At 35.4% G+C, this 17,352-nt stretch overlaps 1 protein-coding gene across 3 annotated transcripts in view; it reads left to right on the forward strand.

Annotated features, from left to right (window-relative positions):
- The window catches only part of LOC131533180 (RNA-binding Raly-like protein), a 141,317-nt gene that overhangs the window by 47,058 nt on the left and 76,907 nt on the right, over positions 1-17,352 (forward strand). Inside the window, exon 1 of one of the 3 annotated variants that reach the window (XM_058765329.1) lies at positions 14,330-14,688. The exons of the other annotated variants lie outside the window; for them this stretch is intronic. Coding sequence (XP_058621312.1) covers positions 14,636-14,688 — 53 coding nt within the window. The 5' untranslated portion in view covers positions 14,330-14,635. Of the gene's footprint in view, positions 1-14,329; positions 14,689-17,352 lie in introns of those variants that run through there. 3 annotated transcript variants of the gene reach the window in all.

A 17,352-nucleotide genomic window follows, 5' to 3' on the forward strand; every position in this document is an offset into this window, starting at 1 on the left:
TGGGGTAATGCAATGAGCAGATCCGCATGATGTGGCCGCAGGGGCCTCTCATGCTGCCTCGGGGGCCACCAGGGGCCCCTCCAGGCCCTACAGTGCTCGGAATGGCATCACGGACCATCCCATGCTGCCAGCTTATTGCTGGCCCGGAATGATTTGTGTTTGGTCAGCTGCTAGAAAAGCAGCTAATTAACTCTGTCATTTATGGCTAAAAAGTTGACTAAATGAGAGGCCGGATGGCTGGAAAGTCTCTGAGGGACAAACGGAGAGACATGTAGCTCAGCGAGATGCTTCTTATTTCATTAGCCTCATCTAATTTGCCCTTTTTGATTTCCTCTCTCTCTCTCTCTCTCTCTCTTGTGTATCCTTCCACCTCCATTTCCAACCCAGGCTCATTAGAAAAACGTGCCAGTGTTGACATTTCTGCAAAATGATTTTACGTCGCTTCTTGCACATTTTGCTACACTTTTAAAGTGAAATGTCCATTAAATTATGCTAGAAACGAGTTCAGGTTTATCCGAAACAGATGAACATTAATCTGGCAATGTTATGTTTTCATAATGCTATGTACCAAAGTTCATACTTTACTGTAAGTTGTGTTAACTTTTTATCATTTAATCAGTCTTTCCATCTATCTGTCGTTCCATCTATCTACACTTTCAAAACGAAATGTCAACTGAGTGACACTAAAAGAGATTTCAGTATTATCCAAAACAGATGATCATGCATGTAGGCCTGCATATTGTGGTAGTTTGTAAATGAAATGTCTGGTGAGTTGTGATTAAAAATGTTCTTGAAAACAGCGTAGCACCTACACTAATACTTTACCTAAACTGAATGATAATGTTAACAAAAGATAATATGAGATTAAAAAAACACACACATTTACTGATGCAAACATGCTATTTGTGCTTGGCTTTTCAAGTGTTTGAACTCTTTTGATACAAGCACAATGCTGTACCAGGTGTACTACCGAGCAAGTTTACTATGTCAGAAAAGCCACACAAATGGAATTGTTATGTGATGCAAACATCAAAATGTATTATTTCACAAATCGTGCACTATGGTAAAAACATTTTGAGGTCATAATACAGTATTGTTCAAGGAACCAAACGGAAACAAGTTTTTACTAATCGATAATCTGCCCCTTAATCATTATTTGTGTGAAAAGGGAAGAAGTTATTGGTGTTTTACTGCCATACAAGCGGTAATTTCAGCTGGAAACTGCATTAAACTGTATGTAAGGGTATGTTTTTGGAGTTTTGCACAAATGTAGGCACAGGCACGTATTTTCACTGAGCCTGCCTACATTGCCCATTACCTCTAGTTCCTGTTTTCATTTTCCTGTGCTTTAACTCCAGCCTTAAATTACTCTGTAGCTGTCAATGAATCGGCCTCAACTAATAGATTCATCTCTAGCGCTGCTATGTCCGGTTTTGTAATGAAACATCAAGGTCTATTTCTGCTTTACTCGCATGAACGAAATGCATTTAGGGGCTGCGGTAATCCTGAAAGCATGGTGAGAGAGATACTACACCAATAAACACAGCCGCCCAGCTCAGGGATCTAATTAAGAAATGAAGCACAACATATAATTTAGCACCAAACAATGTGCAATTTCCCCTTCAACCTCTTAAATTGGTGTAAATGATGTCACCCTGATGGCCAACCGATCCGGCAGTAGGGGTTGATGTCGGGTTATGAGTCCATTACTACTAACCTCGTCTCCCAGTTGCTCTGCGTATTTCTAAACCACAAGCTTAAATGACTGGAATGGTGTGTGTTGAAGATGAGAAATGGGGCAAATGATAGAAAATGAGAGCGTGAAGTAGAGAAAATAAGAGAAACAGTTGCACAAAATTTGTGTGTTAAATTAGGCACTATCTATACTGGTATAGCGCTGCATCATGCGTATAATTAACTGTCATCGTTATCACACACCTCACTGAATTTGCTTTAGTCACACTCGGTAATTTGCTATTTGCACAATTAATTTTATTTTATTTAAAAGAGATAAGATTAATACAGGATAATTGGGCCATTTTATCCCAGGCATCTCAGTAGGAAAAAGTGCCCAATTTTCCTGAATTCACCCTATTTGTGTATATTTTCAAGTGATCCTAGAAACATTTTAATCATGATCAAATTTTGAATAACAGTTTATTTTATATTTTTCATTTTATTTTAATTTTGATGACTTTTTTCATGACCTTTTCTATGAAGTTTTAAAATCTCCTGATATTTCCAGATTACTTCAACACAAACAGAATGTACAAATATATAAATGGATAAATTAATTGAATGTAAATGCATGGCGTATATTATAAATTCAGAATAAATGTGTACTTAATTCAGATCAATTAAAAACAAAAAAAAACTGAATGCATTTAAAAATAAACTCAACCTTTTTCCTTTTAAATTCACTTTTCATATTTATTTTTTTACTTTTTCTTTTTTGAGCGTATCAGTGGATGCAGTTCACTGTTAGTGAAGTCTTTATTTATATCTATACCTTGATCTAAAATGGTGGACATTGGGAAGTAAAAAAGTTAAATAGATTGTGATAACACTTTAGATTAGAGAACATTGCACTATAAACTTATTAGCATGTATATTACTAGCATATTGGCTGTTTATTAATACTTATAAAGCACATATTAATGCCTTATTCTGCATTACCATATTCTAGATCTCTTAACCCTATCCAATACCTAAAAATAACTACATCAACAAATACCTTACAGACTATCAATAAGCAGCTAATTTTATTAAGGGAAAACCCTTAGTTAATAGTGAACATGTGTTCCCTAATCTAAAGTGTTACCGAGATTGGATCTTCACAGTGGTTGAGTACTGCTTTTGCTGTCCTGTTTCAGTGCCATTGTATATTTAGCTTTGAGTAAAGCAATTACTAACCTCTCTGTGGAGGAGTGACATGTCCTAGCATGCACCATGCCTTCTAATTAAGAGCTGTAGTGGTGAACCAGTTTTGATGGAGCATTTAACGTTACATGGTTGTGATATCACTGGTGTTTTTCCAGACGCCGACCAGTCTCAGAAGAAAACCTTTGCTCAGATTGAAATCTGAGAGAGAGAAAAAACAGCATCTCTACAAGACATTCTGTTTAGAGCCATTCCTAGTCCTGCCTTTTATTCATCACGGAAAAACATCTCAAGGGTTGAAACATCAAAGAGCTGAAGGCATCAATTTCATTAAAGCAAGACGAGACTGACTTGCTACTGGAATAAAGTATCTGAAATAAAAAATTGAAGATGTTCTTGTGGGCATACGGTGGGCGGATGGGTCGGTTTAACTCAAGTATTTTGTTGGGAATTCATTATCTGTCTGCCAATAGCATTGTTAATTTACATGCATTATTTTCTCCATTAAAAGCATCCAGGTATTCTGATGAAATAAACATTTTAATAGAAAATCTCGCTTTTCTCCATTCCATCATTTGATGAATTACTGCTGTCATGATCAATAGAGAATTTACGCAAACATCCTTTTTAAACGAAGCTCCGTACGTTAATTGCATCAAGCAAAACGCGCTGACTTTTGAGAACAAACTGCAATCTATAATAAGCTTAATTTGCATATAAAGAATGTGTGTTTGAGCAAAGAAAGAATGACAGCGACTTAATTTAAATATGCAAACAACGCCATATCAGTGCAGATGGCGCTTTGTTAAACTGAATTGTGGGTGGTTAGTGATTAAGACGTGCTTGTGCTGGAATCTCATGCTCAAAAGTGGCGCAAGTGCTTAGTGAATGGCTCTTCGACTTTCAAAAAGTCATTTTAAAAAGGCAACATGAGATCAGAGATCCAGGAGGGCATAAACAAGATGTCCTAGAGTCGAGAGACAATGTGACGGCAGGGACAATCAGGGTTAGGAAGCAGCCCTAAATCACACCACAGATATTTATGGGGATGCTAATGACAACAAGTCGCTTTTTAATGTCAGGTCTCAACCTGTGATTGCACACTGGGTTGAGTGATTTGGACATCCTGACAGTTGTAATTATCCTAGTGTCTTCTGTCAGACTGGCAGGGGGCTGAATCTACCTCAATTAGACTGGCTAATGTTCTCGCTCTCTTTCACTCATTCCCTTCACAAACATTTTAGTGGTTTCACGAAGGGCAAGAAAGCATACGGCCCTTTCGGTTATGCCCTGCCAACAGTGGACGTGTCGTTGGAAATGTTTCCCATTTGAGATTTTTTTTATATCCTTTGGGAAATGTCGGGGCACTTGGTTTATGGACAGCCCTTTTTGTCCGCTCATTTTCCACTCAAGTTCATGTACGGTTCTTGCGATGACTCAGAGCCACTAATGTGTTCGACTGAGGTCAGACCTTCAAACACTAGCCTGCTCCATTATGTGTGCATCTCTGTGCTCCGTCCATCATTTATGTGTCTTTGTGGATGGCGTCTGAGAGGACAGACTGTTCTTGTTCAGAATTGTGGACACAGCATGCAGCTACAGTATACATTGTTAGAGCTATTTGCTAAAGAAAGCAGCACTTTTATCATTGCTCATATGGATTAATGGTGGAAAAAGGGTGAATAAAACTACCTGTATTTGGCAGACGCTTTTATCCAAAGCGACCTGCATTGCATTCAAGATGTACATTTTACCAGTTCATGCTTTACCTGGGAACCAAACCCATGACCTTGTATTGCTATAGTAACACCATGTTCTTGTGTCTGAGCAACAGGAATACCTAGCGACCGAGCCAAAGTGGGCTTGAAAATGGAAAGTGAAGATTGAATTTCGACTTGGGACAGTATCCAACCATGTGTCTACTATCCAGAACAACATAAGCAGCCCTGTTGAGTTTTGCATAGCTTCGCTAGTATACAAATTTTTCAATACTTGTTGCATTGATTTTTAGTACCATTTTATTCAAATTACTTGTTGGAAATAGAGATTAATCACTTTTAATCTTACACTCAAAATTATTGTATTTTTAAAAAATATATTATGTTGATTTTTTTTTTCTATACATCTATCAATACGGTAGAAAAACAGTAAATATTTTCCAGATTATATTTCTTAATTATATTTCTATATTTATTATATGTTTATGTTTACATTTATATTTATAAGTAAAAATTATATATTTATTAATATTTACTATTATATTTACTATGGGATTTGCATTCATTTAATGAAAAGTGAAAGTAAAAACTTTCAAATAAGATTTCAAATAAATGCTGTTCTTTGAAATTTTTTATTATCATTTATTTTTATATATCAGAATGATTTCTGAAGGATCATGTGACACTGAAGACTGAAGTCATGATGCATGAAAATTCAGCTTTGCATCACGGAAATAAATTACATTTTACAATATATTAAAATAAAAAACAGTTACTTTAAATTGTAATAACATTTCACACTACTGCTGTTTTTTTTACTGTATTTTTGTCAAATAAATGCAGCTTTGGTGAACAGAACATGGAAAAAAAATGTACTGACCCCAAACTTGTTAAGTGGTAGTGTATACCTGCCTGTACCTATCTTTTTTAGTAAGGGGTATTATCATATTTCAGGGTCAACAAAACGTTTGAAAACCCCTGACTCATTATACACAGAGAGAGAAAGTATCTTCTCTAACTAACACACCCACAGGCAAATGTAGAGCAGGTTCTGCACATAAATATGCATGCATGGCCACACACACACACATACACTCTACCCCGTTGCATTGCAGTGATTCACTGAATTCATTTCAGCTGTGGAGAGCAGTAGGGTACTGCTGCATACTGCTGCTCTCCCAGTAACACTTTAAAGAAATAGTTCACAAAAAATTAAAATTCTGTCATCACATATTAACCCATAATACTTTATTTCTTCCTCAGAACACAAAAAACGACAGATTATCAGTGAACGACAAACAGTAGTTCATTCCTTGCAAAATGCTATAGTATGACTCAAGAAGACTTCACAAGTCATTTGGACTACTTTTGTGGTACTTCACGCTGCTTTTTGGTCTTTTAGGAAACTTGACAACTTCCGTTAACTACAGATTTGGCCATTAAGAATGCACTTTTTTTTTTCTCGCAACAGCACGCAATTCGTCATGTGTGATCATGGAGCTCCTTGCAGGTGCTTTTTGTTGTGCTTCATACAATATCCACCAGGTGACACAAAGAACAACATTCTGCAGTTAAACACCCAGACAAGATCTACGATGGCGTTTTATGTGCCACGTAAAGTAAAAAATAAAGTAAAAAAACAACAACAAATAAATAAAGAAATATTTTGAGAATAAAGGCTTAGCATTATGTATGACAGCGTTTTAATGCCATGTTAAACAATTTAGAAAATCTAAGATAATAAAAATAAATAATGAGAACAAAGTAGCAATAGCAATACGAGAATAAAGTCAAAATATTTTGAGAATAAAGTCAAAATATTTTGAGAATAAAGACAAAATTACAAGAATTAAATCATAGCAATTATGAGATTAAAGTTATAATATTTTGAGAGTATTGTGCATGCAAATGACCCAGATTGGGAGCACTGGGAGAAATTCCAGTGGCCTGGCAACTGATTTGATTGTTGATTATCGATTATCAGAAATCATGAATGAATGAATGAATGAATGAGGCATTTATATAGCGCTTTATTGTGTAGTGCAATACACCCAAAGCGCTTTACAATCATGTGGGGGGTCTCTCCTCAACCACCACCAGTGTGCAGCATCCACTTGGATGATGCGATGGCAGCCACAGGACAACGGCGCCAGTGCGCTCACCACACACCAACTACAGGTGGAGAGGAGAGAGAGATAGAGCCAATCAAGTGGATGGGGATTATTGGGAAGCCATGACTGACAAGGGCCAGTTGAGGGAACTTGGCCAGGACACCGGGGTTACACCCCTACTCTTTAAGATGAGTGTCATGGGATTTTCAATGACCACAGAGAGTCAGGACCTCGGTTTAACGTCTCATCCGAAAGACATATAAGATATACTTGCAGGGACAGTATGCTTGGAATGCTTGGAAATAATATTTCACATCTTTGATTGCATTTATTATTTGTAGTGCACCAGCCCCCCAATAATAGCAAAAAGCTTTGTGCTTTTGGTACTTTTAATAGGCTATAAAACAAAGCCTCAGCTGTGTGTGTGTGTGTGTGTGTGTGTGTCTATGTGTGCGTATATATATATATATATATATATATATATATATATATATGTGTGTGTGTGTGTGTGTGTGTGTGTGTGTCTATGTGTGCGTATATATATATATATATATATATATGTGTGTGTGTGTGTGTGTGGGTGGGTGTGTGTGTGTGTGTGTGTGTGTGTATATATATATATATATATATGTGTGTGTGTGTGGGTGTGGGTGGGTGGGTGTGTGTGTATATAGGCACACAGTATATTGGCCTGAAAAATATATTCCAATATATTTCAGGCCAAGCCTTTTACACTGTAAAATGAAAATAAATAAAGAAAAAACATTTTATCTAAACAGTAAGGCTGTAGTGCTGTGTTTACCCGTCACTTTGAAATGCTTTGAATTTTTGCTTTTAATATGCATGGCTGTCATTACCGTGAGCTGCTTTCCACTGCCAGAATTTTTACCCAATTACCTCAGAGTGCCTTTGCTTCTCTCTCCAATCAGAGCGGCTGATAACAAACATGTCATCAGACTGTCAGAGTGGCAGTTCATATGAGGGAGCAGCTGCCTCTTTCGCTGTCAATGTTCAAATATTTATATATGCTCTTTAGTGCACTATAATGAATGTAAAGTCTCTCTTTGTCCTGCATTTTGTGCATTTAGAGATAAAAAACAGTCCTTTTCTCACCTGTCAGTCTGTAGCTCAGAGTCGTTAATAGTTTTAAATAATTTAAACAGTACTTAAATAATGATGAAATAGCTGTTTAATCTGAAGTAACTTGTTTTTATGTGAGTGTTTGTGAGGATTGAACGTTCTCATTATAAGCAGCGATTATGTTTTACGTGCAGAGCTGAACATAAACAAGCTGTAATTCGTTCTCATTAAAACCTTCCCTGTGATTATTTTGCATTCACCTGTATTTCAGACGGCTGCGGTAACAAGTTTGCGATAAATGAGTCAGGAGTGTGATGAACAAGACATCAAACAGCTGTGTGATCGTGTAAAACATTCACTGTCATTCTTCTTGCATGTGATTAAGTCGTTGTGTCATGTTTAATGTCTGTTTGTCTCAGGTACACAACAGAGAGAAAGAGGTGCTTTCCTGCAATACGCAAAACAATTAGACCATGTATGGAATTTTTTTTTTTTTCATTATTATTATTTTTAATTAAAGTATCAAATAAAAATTATTTATTATTTTATAATAGTGATTAATTATTTTAGTGATTAATGTTTAGTTAAAATATTTAATTAATAATTAGTATTATTTATTTTTTTTGTTTGTTTTGATCGTTTTTGATTTAATTTAAATATTTTAAATAAATAAAGAATAATGATGGTGTTAGTGGTGGGTCAATCTCAAAAATCAGGACCGTGTGGGGAAAAGAAATTCAATTTTTTCAGGCAAAAATGGACTTATCTTGCTTAGTATTTTTGTCTTGTTTCTAGTCAAAATATCCAAAAATTCTTAAATCAAGATACTTTTACTAAGTAAAATTATCTGCCAGTGGGGTAAGTAAAATATTAGTTTTTTTCAAAATGCTTAAACACATTTTTTGAAACTATGGCTCCATTTCTCAAAACTCTACACACAAAACCACAAAACACACACACAGCATACAAAACGTATTTGCAAAAGCAAACACCTCTGGGGGTTAACTCTTCTAAAAATGGTATTTTTGCATAGTAACTCTACACACAAACATAAAATAATTAGCCACATACACACCAAACGACACACAGATGTGAAAAATGTAAAACGCTGCTCTCATGTGTCTTTTGCTTGTTCAGAGTGCAGAGGAGCACAGGAGTTTGTTATTGCACTCGCACATACTGTAGATGCACATATACAGTATCTCAGAGTACACCCCTCGCATTTTTGTAAATATTTTATTATATCTTTTCATGTGACAACACTGAAGAAATGACACTTTGCTACAATGTAAAGTAGTGAGTGTACAGCTTGTATAACAGTGTAAATTTGCTGTCCCCTCAAAATAACTCAACACACAGCCATTAATGTCTAAACCGCTGGCCACAAAAGTGAGTACACCCCTAAGTGAAAATGTCCAAATTGGGCCCAAAGTGTCAATATTTTGTGTAGCCACCATTATTTTCCAGCACTGCCTTAACCCTCTTGGGCACAGAGTTCACCAGAGCTTCACAGGTTGCCACTGGAGTCCTCTTCACGGAGCTGGTGGATGTTAGAGACCTTGCGCTCCTCCACCTTCCATTTGAAGGATGCCCCACAGATGCGCAATAGGGTTTAGGTCTGGAGACATGCTTGGCCAGTCCATCACCTTTACCCTCAGCTTCTTTAGCAAGGCAGTGGTCGTCTTGGAGGTGTGTTTGGGGTCGTTATCATATTGGAATACTGCCCTGCGGCCCAGTCTCCGAAGGGAGGGGATCAGTATGTCTTAGTACATGCTGGCATTCATGGTTCCCTCAATTAACTGTAGCTCCCCAGTGCCGGCAGCACTCATGCAGCCCCAGACCATGACACTCCCACCACCATGCTTGACTGTAGGCAAGACACACTTTTCTTTGTACTCCTCACCTGGTTGCCACCACACATGCTTGACACCATCTGAACCAAATAAGTTTATCTTGGTCTCATCAGACCACAGGACATGGTTCCAGTAATCCATGTCCTTAGTCTGCTTGTCTTCAGCAAACTGTTTGTGGACTTTCTTGTGCATCATCTTTAGAAGAGGTTTCCTTCTGGGACGACAGCCATGCAGACCAATTTGATGCAGTGTGCGACGTATGGTCTGAGCACTGACAGGCTGACCCCCACCCTTCAACCTCTGCAGCAATGCTGGCAGCACTCATACGTCTATTTCCCAAACACAACCTCTGGATATGACGCTGAGCACGTGCACTAAACTTCTTTGGTCGACCATGGTGAGGCCTGTTCTGAGTGGAACCTGTCTTGTTAAACCGCTGTATGGTCTTGGCCACCATGCTGCAGTTCATTTTCAGGGTCTTGGCAATCTTCTTATAGCCTACGCCATCTTTATGTAGAGCAACAATTCTTTTTTTCAGATCCTCAGAGAGTTCTTTGCCATGAGGTGCCATGTTGAACTTCCAATCACCAGTATGAGAGAGTGAGAGCGATAACACCAAATTTAAAACACTTGCTCCCCATTCACACCTGAGGCCGTGTAACACTAACGCGTCACATGACACCCCGGGGAGAGAAAATGGCTAATTGGGCCCAATTTGGACATTTTCACTTAGGGGTGTACTCACCTTTGTGGCCAGCGGTTTAGACATTAATGGCTGTGTGTTGAGTTATTTTGAGGTGACAGCAAATTTACACTGTTATACAAGCTGTACAATATTGACTTGTTAGAGCTGCTTTACAGCAGAATGTGAATTTGATACTATTGTGAAGCTGCTGGGAAACAATCTGTATTGTATAAAGCACTTTAGAAATAAAGTTGACTTTCTGACTAGGCTTGTATGCATGTTCAGGATAGATAGATAGATAGACAGACAGACAGACAGATAGATAGATAGATAGATAGACAGACAGATAGATAGATAGATAGATAGATAGATAGATTACCTTTCATTTTCTGACTTGGCTTTTATGCATATTCTGTGTGTGTGCGTGTGTGAGTGTGTGTATGTTTATATTAGTGCTGTCAATCGATTAAAAAATTTAATCGCATTAATCACAGTCACGGGCTGTGATTAATCATGATTAATCGCAAATTTAAAATACTAGGATTTACCTGTAAATGTGTTGAAAAAGAAATGCATGAAACTAGTTTAAGGAAACAGAACCTTTCACACTTCCGCCAGGTATGAGACATAATCCTTATTATTCTTTTATCATTATTCTTTTGTTTTTATTCAGCCATTATCAGCCTTTAAACTGGCAATAAAACGTTTACCAAGCCACATCGCTTCAATCCCAATATACATTTACCCAACTATTATCAAAAGTATTTCTAAATAAATACAACAAAACATTTTCTTGCGACCACATTAAGTATTATGACAAAATGCATTATGAAGAAGAATTGGACCTGTTCTGCAGCTGCATTAGAGCTAACATTAGCATCATGCTACATAAGACAATTTATGAGATTAATAGTGCACTTTTACTCAGAACTCACTTCAAACCACCATCGAGTGTTTGTAATAACTTCCTTTTGCGATCACATGTGGAATTTGGTCGTTTACTGTTGTTAAAATATGCTATTTATAGCCTTTTATATCGCTGCACAAATTAGCATTTCAGATGTACACATTCAATCTCAAGAAAATCACATACAGACCATATCTATCGTAATCGTGTGTTTATTATCTTATATAATCTATAGTGGCTGTTGTCATGTTTATTTCTGCTGTGTAAAAGCCTTGACATGTATGCTCTGCTGAAACTCACGTTGTTTGTGATGTTACAACCACCTCTCCGTTCTTAAGTTGTCAGGTATACATTTCAAGTATAATACACATTAGTAAAAGGATCTACTTTAATTTTTATTTGTCTATATACACTTTGGGCGGCCGGGGTACATTATAAAATTAGCCCAAAAAAAACGCAACCCAGGGTTCTGTAATTTTTCCCGCAACTGTATTTTCAAAATAGCCCACTTGTGCTGTTACCCTGGCAACACTGGTGCTGTACCCTCATCACACAATGATAGATGACCTTCCGCGCTGCGATGACGGGAAAAAGTTGGAGTCAAACCTTATCAAACGATTAATCTGCGTTAAAAAAATATTAACGCGTTAAATATTTTTGATTAATCGCATGCGTTAACGCGTTAACGTTGACACCCCTAGTTTATATACATATAGGCTATACACACACACATTACATTTCAACTTTATTTATAAAGCGCTTTGTACAATATAGATACAATGTAAACAGAAACAGAAGGGCTGAAAACATATTTTTTTTTCTCTAAAAAAAAAAAAAAAAAAAAGAGTTTTGATTACTAAGTGAACAAATTATGCATAAGTGTTTTCACATATAATCACTGTGTGTAGGTCATCAGTAAATGAGTGTGGCATTAAAATGAGAATGAATGAGAGAATGAGAATGAGCTTTATTGCCAGCCAAGTATGTTTACACATACGAGGAATTTGTTATAGTGACAGAAGCTCCACAGTGCAACAGAATAACAGCGACAGGACACAGATAATAAAAAGAATAATATACAAAATAGACAATGTTCAAAATAGCAAAAACACAATATATAATATAAACAATTATGTATGTACAGGTATGATATGTGCAAAATGGCAGTGTTTCCCAAATTAAACAAAAGAGCTGTTAGTTTCGAATGATGTGTGTAATGTAGAGAACTGTATTTAGAGTTTTGCAAAAAGTTTGTTTTACAATATCAAACTGAGTTTAAAGCATGTAATGTGCTTATAGTTTTGCAGACTTGGTCTAAAGATTAGGTATATGAGTGAATGGGTCCACTAAGTGGGCCTCAAGTATCACTTTTAGTGTCTAAGCAATTAAAAAACAAAACTGTAAAACGAGTATTTTACTGGCAGATCATTTTACTTGTTTCAAGCAAAATGCACTTAATTTAGTTTTTTTCCCCTGGAAACAAGACTAAATATCTTAAGTCATCTTGCTTATTTAGTAAAAGTATTTTGATTTAAGAATTTTTAGATATTTGGACTAGAAACAAGACAAAAATACTAAGTGAGATAAGCCATTTTTTGCAGTGAATGCCACACTCATTTACAAATGACCTACAAACAGCGATTATGTGTGAAAACACTTATATATAATTTAATATCATATATAATTATATATAACCTATGCATGCATACAAGTCAGAAAGCCAACTTTATTTCTAAAGTGCTTTATACAATACAGATTGTTTCCCAGCAGCTTCACAATAGCATCAAATTCACATTCTGCTGGTAAGCAGCTCTAACAAGTCAATAGTGTCATTCTACGGCTCAAATCAGTTGATTATTGATTCAGTTCAGTTGCATAACTGTGTAAAACAGTTATACATACTGTATATACAGTTTATATGTGCATCTATATGCAAGTGCAATAACAAACTCCTGTGCTCCTCTGCACTCTGAACAAGCAAAAGACACGTGAGAGCAGTGTTTTACATTTTTCCCATCTGTGTGTAGTTTGGTGTGTATGTGGCTAATTCTTTATGTTTTATGTGTAAATACCATTTTTAGAAGAGTTAAAACAGTTTTCAAAGAAGTGTTTGCTTTTGCAAGATGTGTGTGATGTTTTGTATGTTGTGTGTGTTTTGTGGTTTTGTGTGTAGAGTTTTGAGAAATGGAGCCATAGTTTCAAAAACCGTGTGTAAGCATTTTGAAAAAAAAAAAAAACAAAAAACTGTATTAATATGTGTTATTTAATTAAAAAAATTAAATAAGAAAAATGCTGTTATTAGTGGTAGTGGGTCATTCTTAGAAAACAGGACCATGTGTGGAAAAACAAACAAACATGATTTTTATATATATATATATATATATATATATATATATATATATATATATATATATATATATATATATATATATATATATATATTTAAATGGATAAAAATAAAAAAATGTAATTTTTAAATAAAATGTAAAATAATTTTAAATAAAATTTTAAATGTAAATATAGAAACAAAAAGCAATAAATGTAATTATTTGTAATTATAATTATATGTAATTGTTATTATTTAGTTAATACTATTTAAGTAATAATTAGATTTATTTATTTATTTATTGAGCTTGTTTTTATTTTATTTAAATTTAAATAAATTAAAAATAATTTTTTATTAGTGGTGGTTGGTCAATCTTAGAAAACAGATGTAAAAAAGATGATTAGGTTTTTTTATATCTAATTTAAATAAAATGAAAAATTGTGTATTTATTTATTTATTTGTTTATTTAATTTGTGCATGGTTTATTCATTAAAAAAATGAAATAAAATATCGTTAGTATTAGTGGTGGTGGGAGAATCTCAGAAATCAGGACAATTGAAAATCAGTATTTTGTTTTGTTTTGTTTTTTAAACTAGAACAAGAAAATTGCCTGATATTCCGATGGAAAAAAAACAAACATTAAAAAGTAAGTCATGGGGACACAAATGGGGCACAAATGACATTGTTTCATGAAAATGACCCTCACTGAGTTCTTCCCTGTCACTTTAAATCCATCTTTTTTGTGTCACTCTCCCTAGATCTCCCTGTTTGTGGATTTTCCCAGAAATTTCATTGCAGTGTGTCAGAAACACAAGCCAGGCAATTAAGTCCTGTCATTGACAGCATTTCTTCAGTGTCCTTTTGATAAGAGCACTCTCTGGCAATCAGAAGCTCCATCACCACAGTCCGTCATTCCCCCCCATCCATCCAACCTCCTAAATCAATCCCCCTCCGTCCCTGACATCAATCCCCCAGTGACGGACAGCGTCATTTGCTTCCATGTCGATTGATTCTGGACGGAGTGTTTGGAAAGTGCAGAGAGCTGCAAAGAAGACAGAATGAAGCGAGGACTTCCATGCATTTTGCTCTGATGGTGCTGTGGAAAAAGCCAATATGCAATAAGTCAATGTGAGTGCTGCTTACCTGTGCAAAACTGTTTTGGTTTATTGCCAGGATGTTGCTATGTGGTTTTGGATGGTTGCTAGGTGGCTGCTTATTGGCCTAATGCAGAAGCGCTCACCCTCAAGTCTCTGTGATATCCTAGTCTGGAAATATGGCTCAGGTCCCTGCTTAAGTCTTAAGTGTAAGTCTATGGGATTTTTCTTGCCCACTTTGTTGCTCACAAGGTGAAAATCGTGAGGAAAGCAGCAATTATATCTAGCACAACCAAAGTTTGCTAAGTTTCCCAAGTACTAATAGTGGTGCTTGATTTGGCAAACTCTAGTGTATATATAATTCAACTGTTAGCCACAGCTCTGTGTATTTCATCAGCAGTTCAGCTTCAAATGGCCTCAATCAGATTTTTGAGTTGGAATTATTCATTTCATAATGTTAAAACTGACATCGTTTGTGCTGGGGATGGTGAGAGCTTGGGTTGACGATATTGTTCCAGCACTTTCTGAAACAGCTTGCGACAGGGACGTATGTAATACACTGGCATCTTGCTGAGTGGCTGTCAGCAGTGAAGGAAAGCAACAGTGGCAATGTTTTCTGGCACAGACTGCTCTCCACTTCTGTACTGCATTTCCACAGCTCGCTGTTCATTCCAGTGGAATCCTCAAACAAAGTGCAATGTGCAGATGCTATTTTGCTGAGCACCAAAACTTTTATTAGGGTGTATTAGAGACCCATATTTCACTTGACACTTAATATTAAATTACAACCACCTGATTAATTATTTAATATTTCATTAGCATAATCAATGAGATAATGAGATAAGACTTGCATTTATAACATTATTATTAAATATTTATTTTTGTATATATGTATATAAAGTATATTTCGATTCCTATCTAAATGTTTTTAATCAGATATTTAGAATTTAGTTTTGATTATCTAATATTTTATTATAACCACCTGATTGATTATTTAATATTTTATAAGCATAATCAAGTTATTATTAATGAGATAAGAATAATATTATTAATTGTTTTTGTTTATATATATATATATATATATATATATGTGTGTGTGTGTGTGTGTGTGTGTTATAGTAGATTCTATAAAACAAAAACTACAAGTCTCTATCCTTTTCTTTATTTCTTTCTTCACAGTTATTTATTTATTATTATTCATTCAGTTAGTTTTGAGTTAGTTGGTAAATTACTTATTTAGTTAGGTTAGTTATTAATTCAATACATTATAATTATATTAATTATTTTAATTAATTAATTATATAATTATAGTTATTATTAAATATTTTATTATTATTATTAATATTGTTATTATTATTATTTCAAAACTAAATGAATAAATACTCAATTCAAACCAGCTCTCTGTCTCAGTACATCCCATAGATTATTTATAAAAACAGTAAAATATCATATTAAAATGTTTGAGCATAACCTAATTAATATTCATGAAGTCTTTGTTATGCTGTGATATGAAGACAGCATGTTTCGTTCACAGAGTGATGCCTAATTCTTGCATACACGCACGTCTCTCTCTCTACCCAGCGGCATTATGGGTATTCCTGCCCAAGTGTGATCGTGACTCAAAACCCAGGAAGTTTGAGGAAGCACCCGGGGTGTTTGGGTAACAGTCAGAAGGTTTTAACCCTGTGGCAGTGCTCGCTGTGCATTGGCTGTGGTGGACTATCACACGAGGTGTAGCAGTCTCTCTCCTGTCTTCTCTGCGTGTGATTGAGGGGCTTTTCAGGCTGATTGCTGCCTCAGTGCTCTAGTGTTGCGCGGCAGGGTCTCGGCAGAGCCACACACACGTTCACTGAGTTGGAAATCACACAGGATGTCAATTGGAGGGGATTCTGAGACTCTTAATGAGCTCACGGAGTGTGGAGGTTTTTAAACTTAAATCCTCGTCTTTTGTGGTTCATGAGCTGCCTGCACTCAGATCCAGACGTGCTGTTACTGGGACTCTACTGTACCGTAAAGGGCTCCTGCAGTGTGTGGTTTATATAGTAACACACACACACACACACACACCCTATCTTTTTTGAGGGGGCAGCAGTGGCAGTTCTGGCTCACTTGGTGCCCTTGGCGAGATAAGGAGAAAAAAATTGTGTTTAGGAGTGCTTTTCTGGCAGAAAGTGTTTTCTGGGCAGAATTCATGGGAGCTTGTGTTCAAATCCTGACCAAATATATTAAAAGATGGTCTTTTTCAAACAAATAAATATTCATAATATTAATAATTTATATAAATTTGATTAAAAAATCCAAGCACGAACCACCTGCACTGACTTCAAGAAATGGTTTATGTATTTATTTATTTAAAGAAAAAGTGTTGTAATAATAATAATAAACTATTATTATTATTATTATTATTTTAAATATTGCAAATAAGTAAATACATTTTTAATATTTAAAATATTATTTTAAATTGGAATACAAAAAGTACTTTAATAACAGAAATTGGATTTGTTTGTTTGTTTTATTAAATAAAATAAAAATATATTATAACAATCAAATTTAAAAACAACAACAACAACAATAATAACAATTATGTTGTTCTTCTTCTTTAAATTTGATTCATTAAAACATATTTGTTGATTTTATAAAAATCCAACCATGAACCAGCAGTACTGACTCTGACTGTAAATAAATAAATCAATAAATG

Source organism: Onychostoma macrolepis, chromosome 24, assembly GCF_012432095.1.
Source record: "Onychostoma macrolepis isolate SWU-2019 chromosome 24, ASM1243209v1, whole genome shotgun sequence".
In the NCBI taxonomy this organism is placed as follows: Eukaryota; Metazoa; Chordata; class Actinopteri; order Cypriniformes; family Cyprinidae; genus Onychostoma; species Onychostoma macrolepis.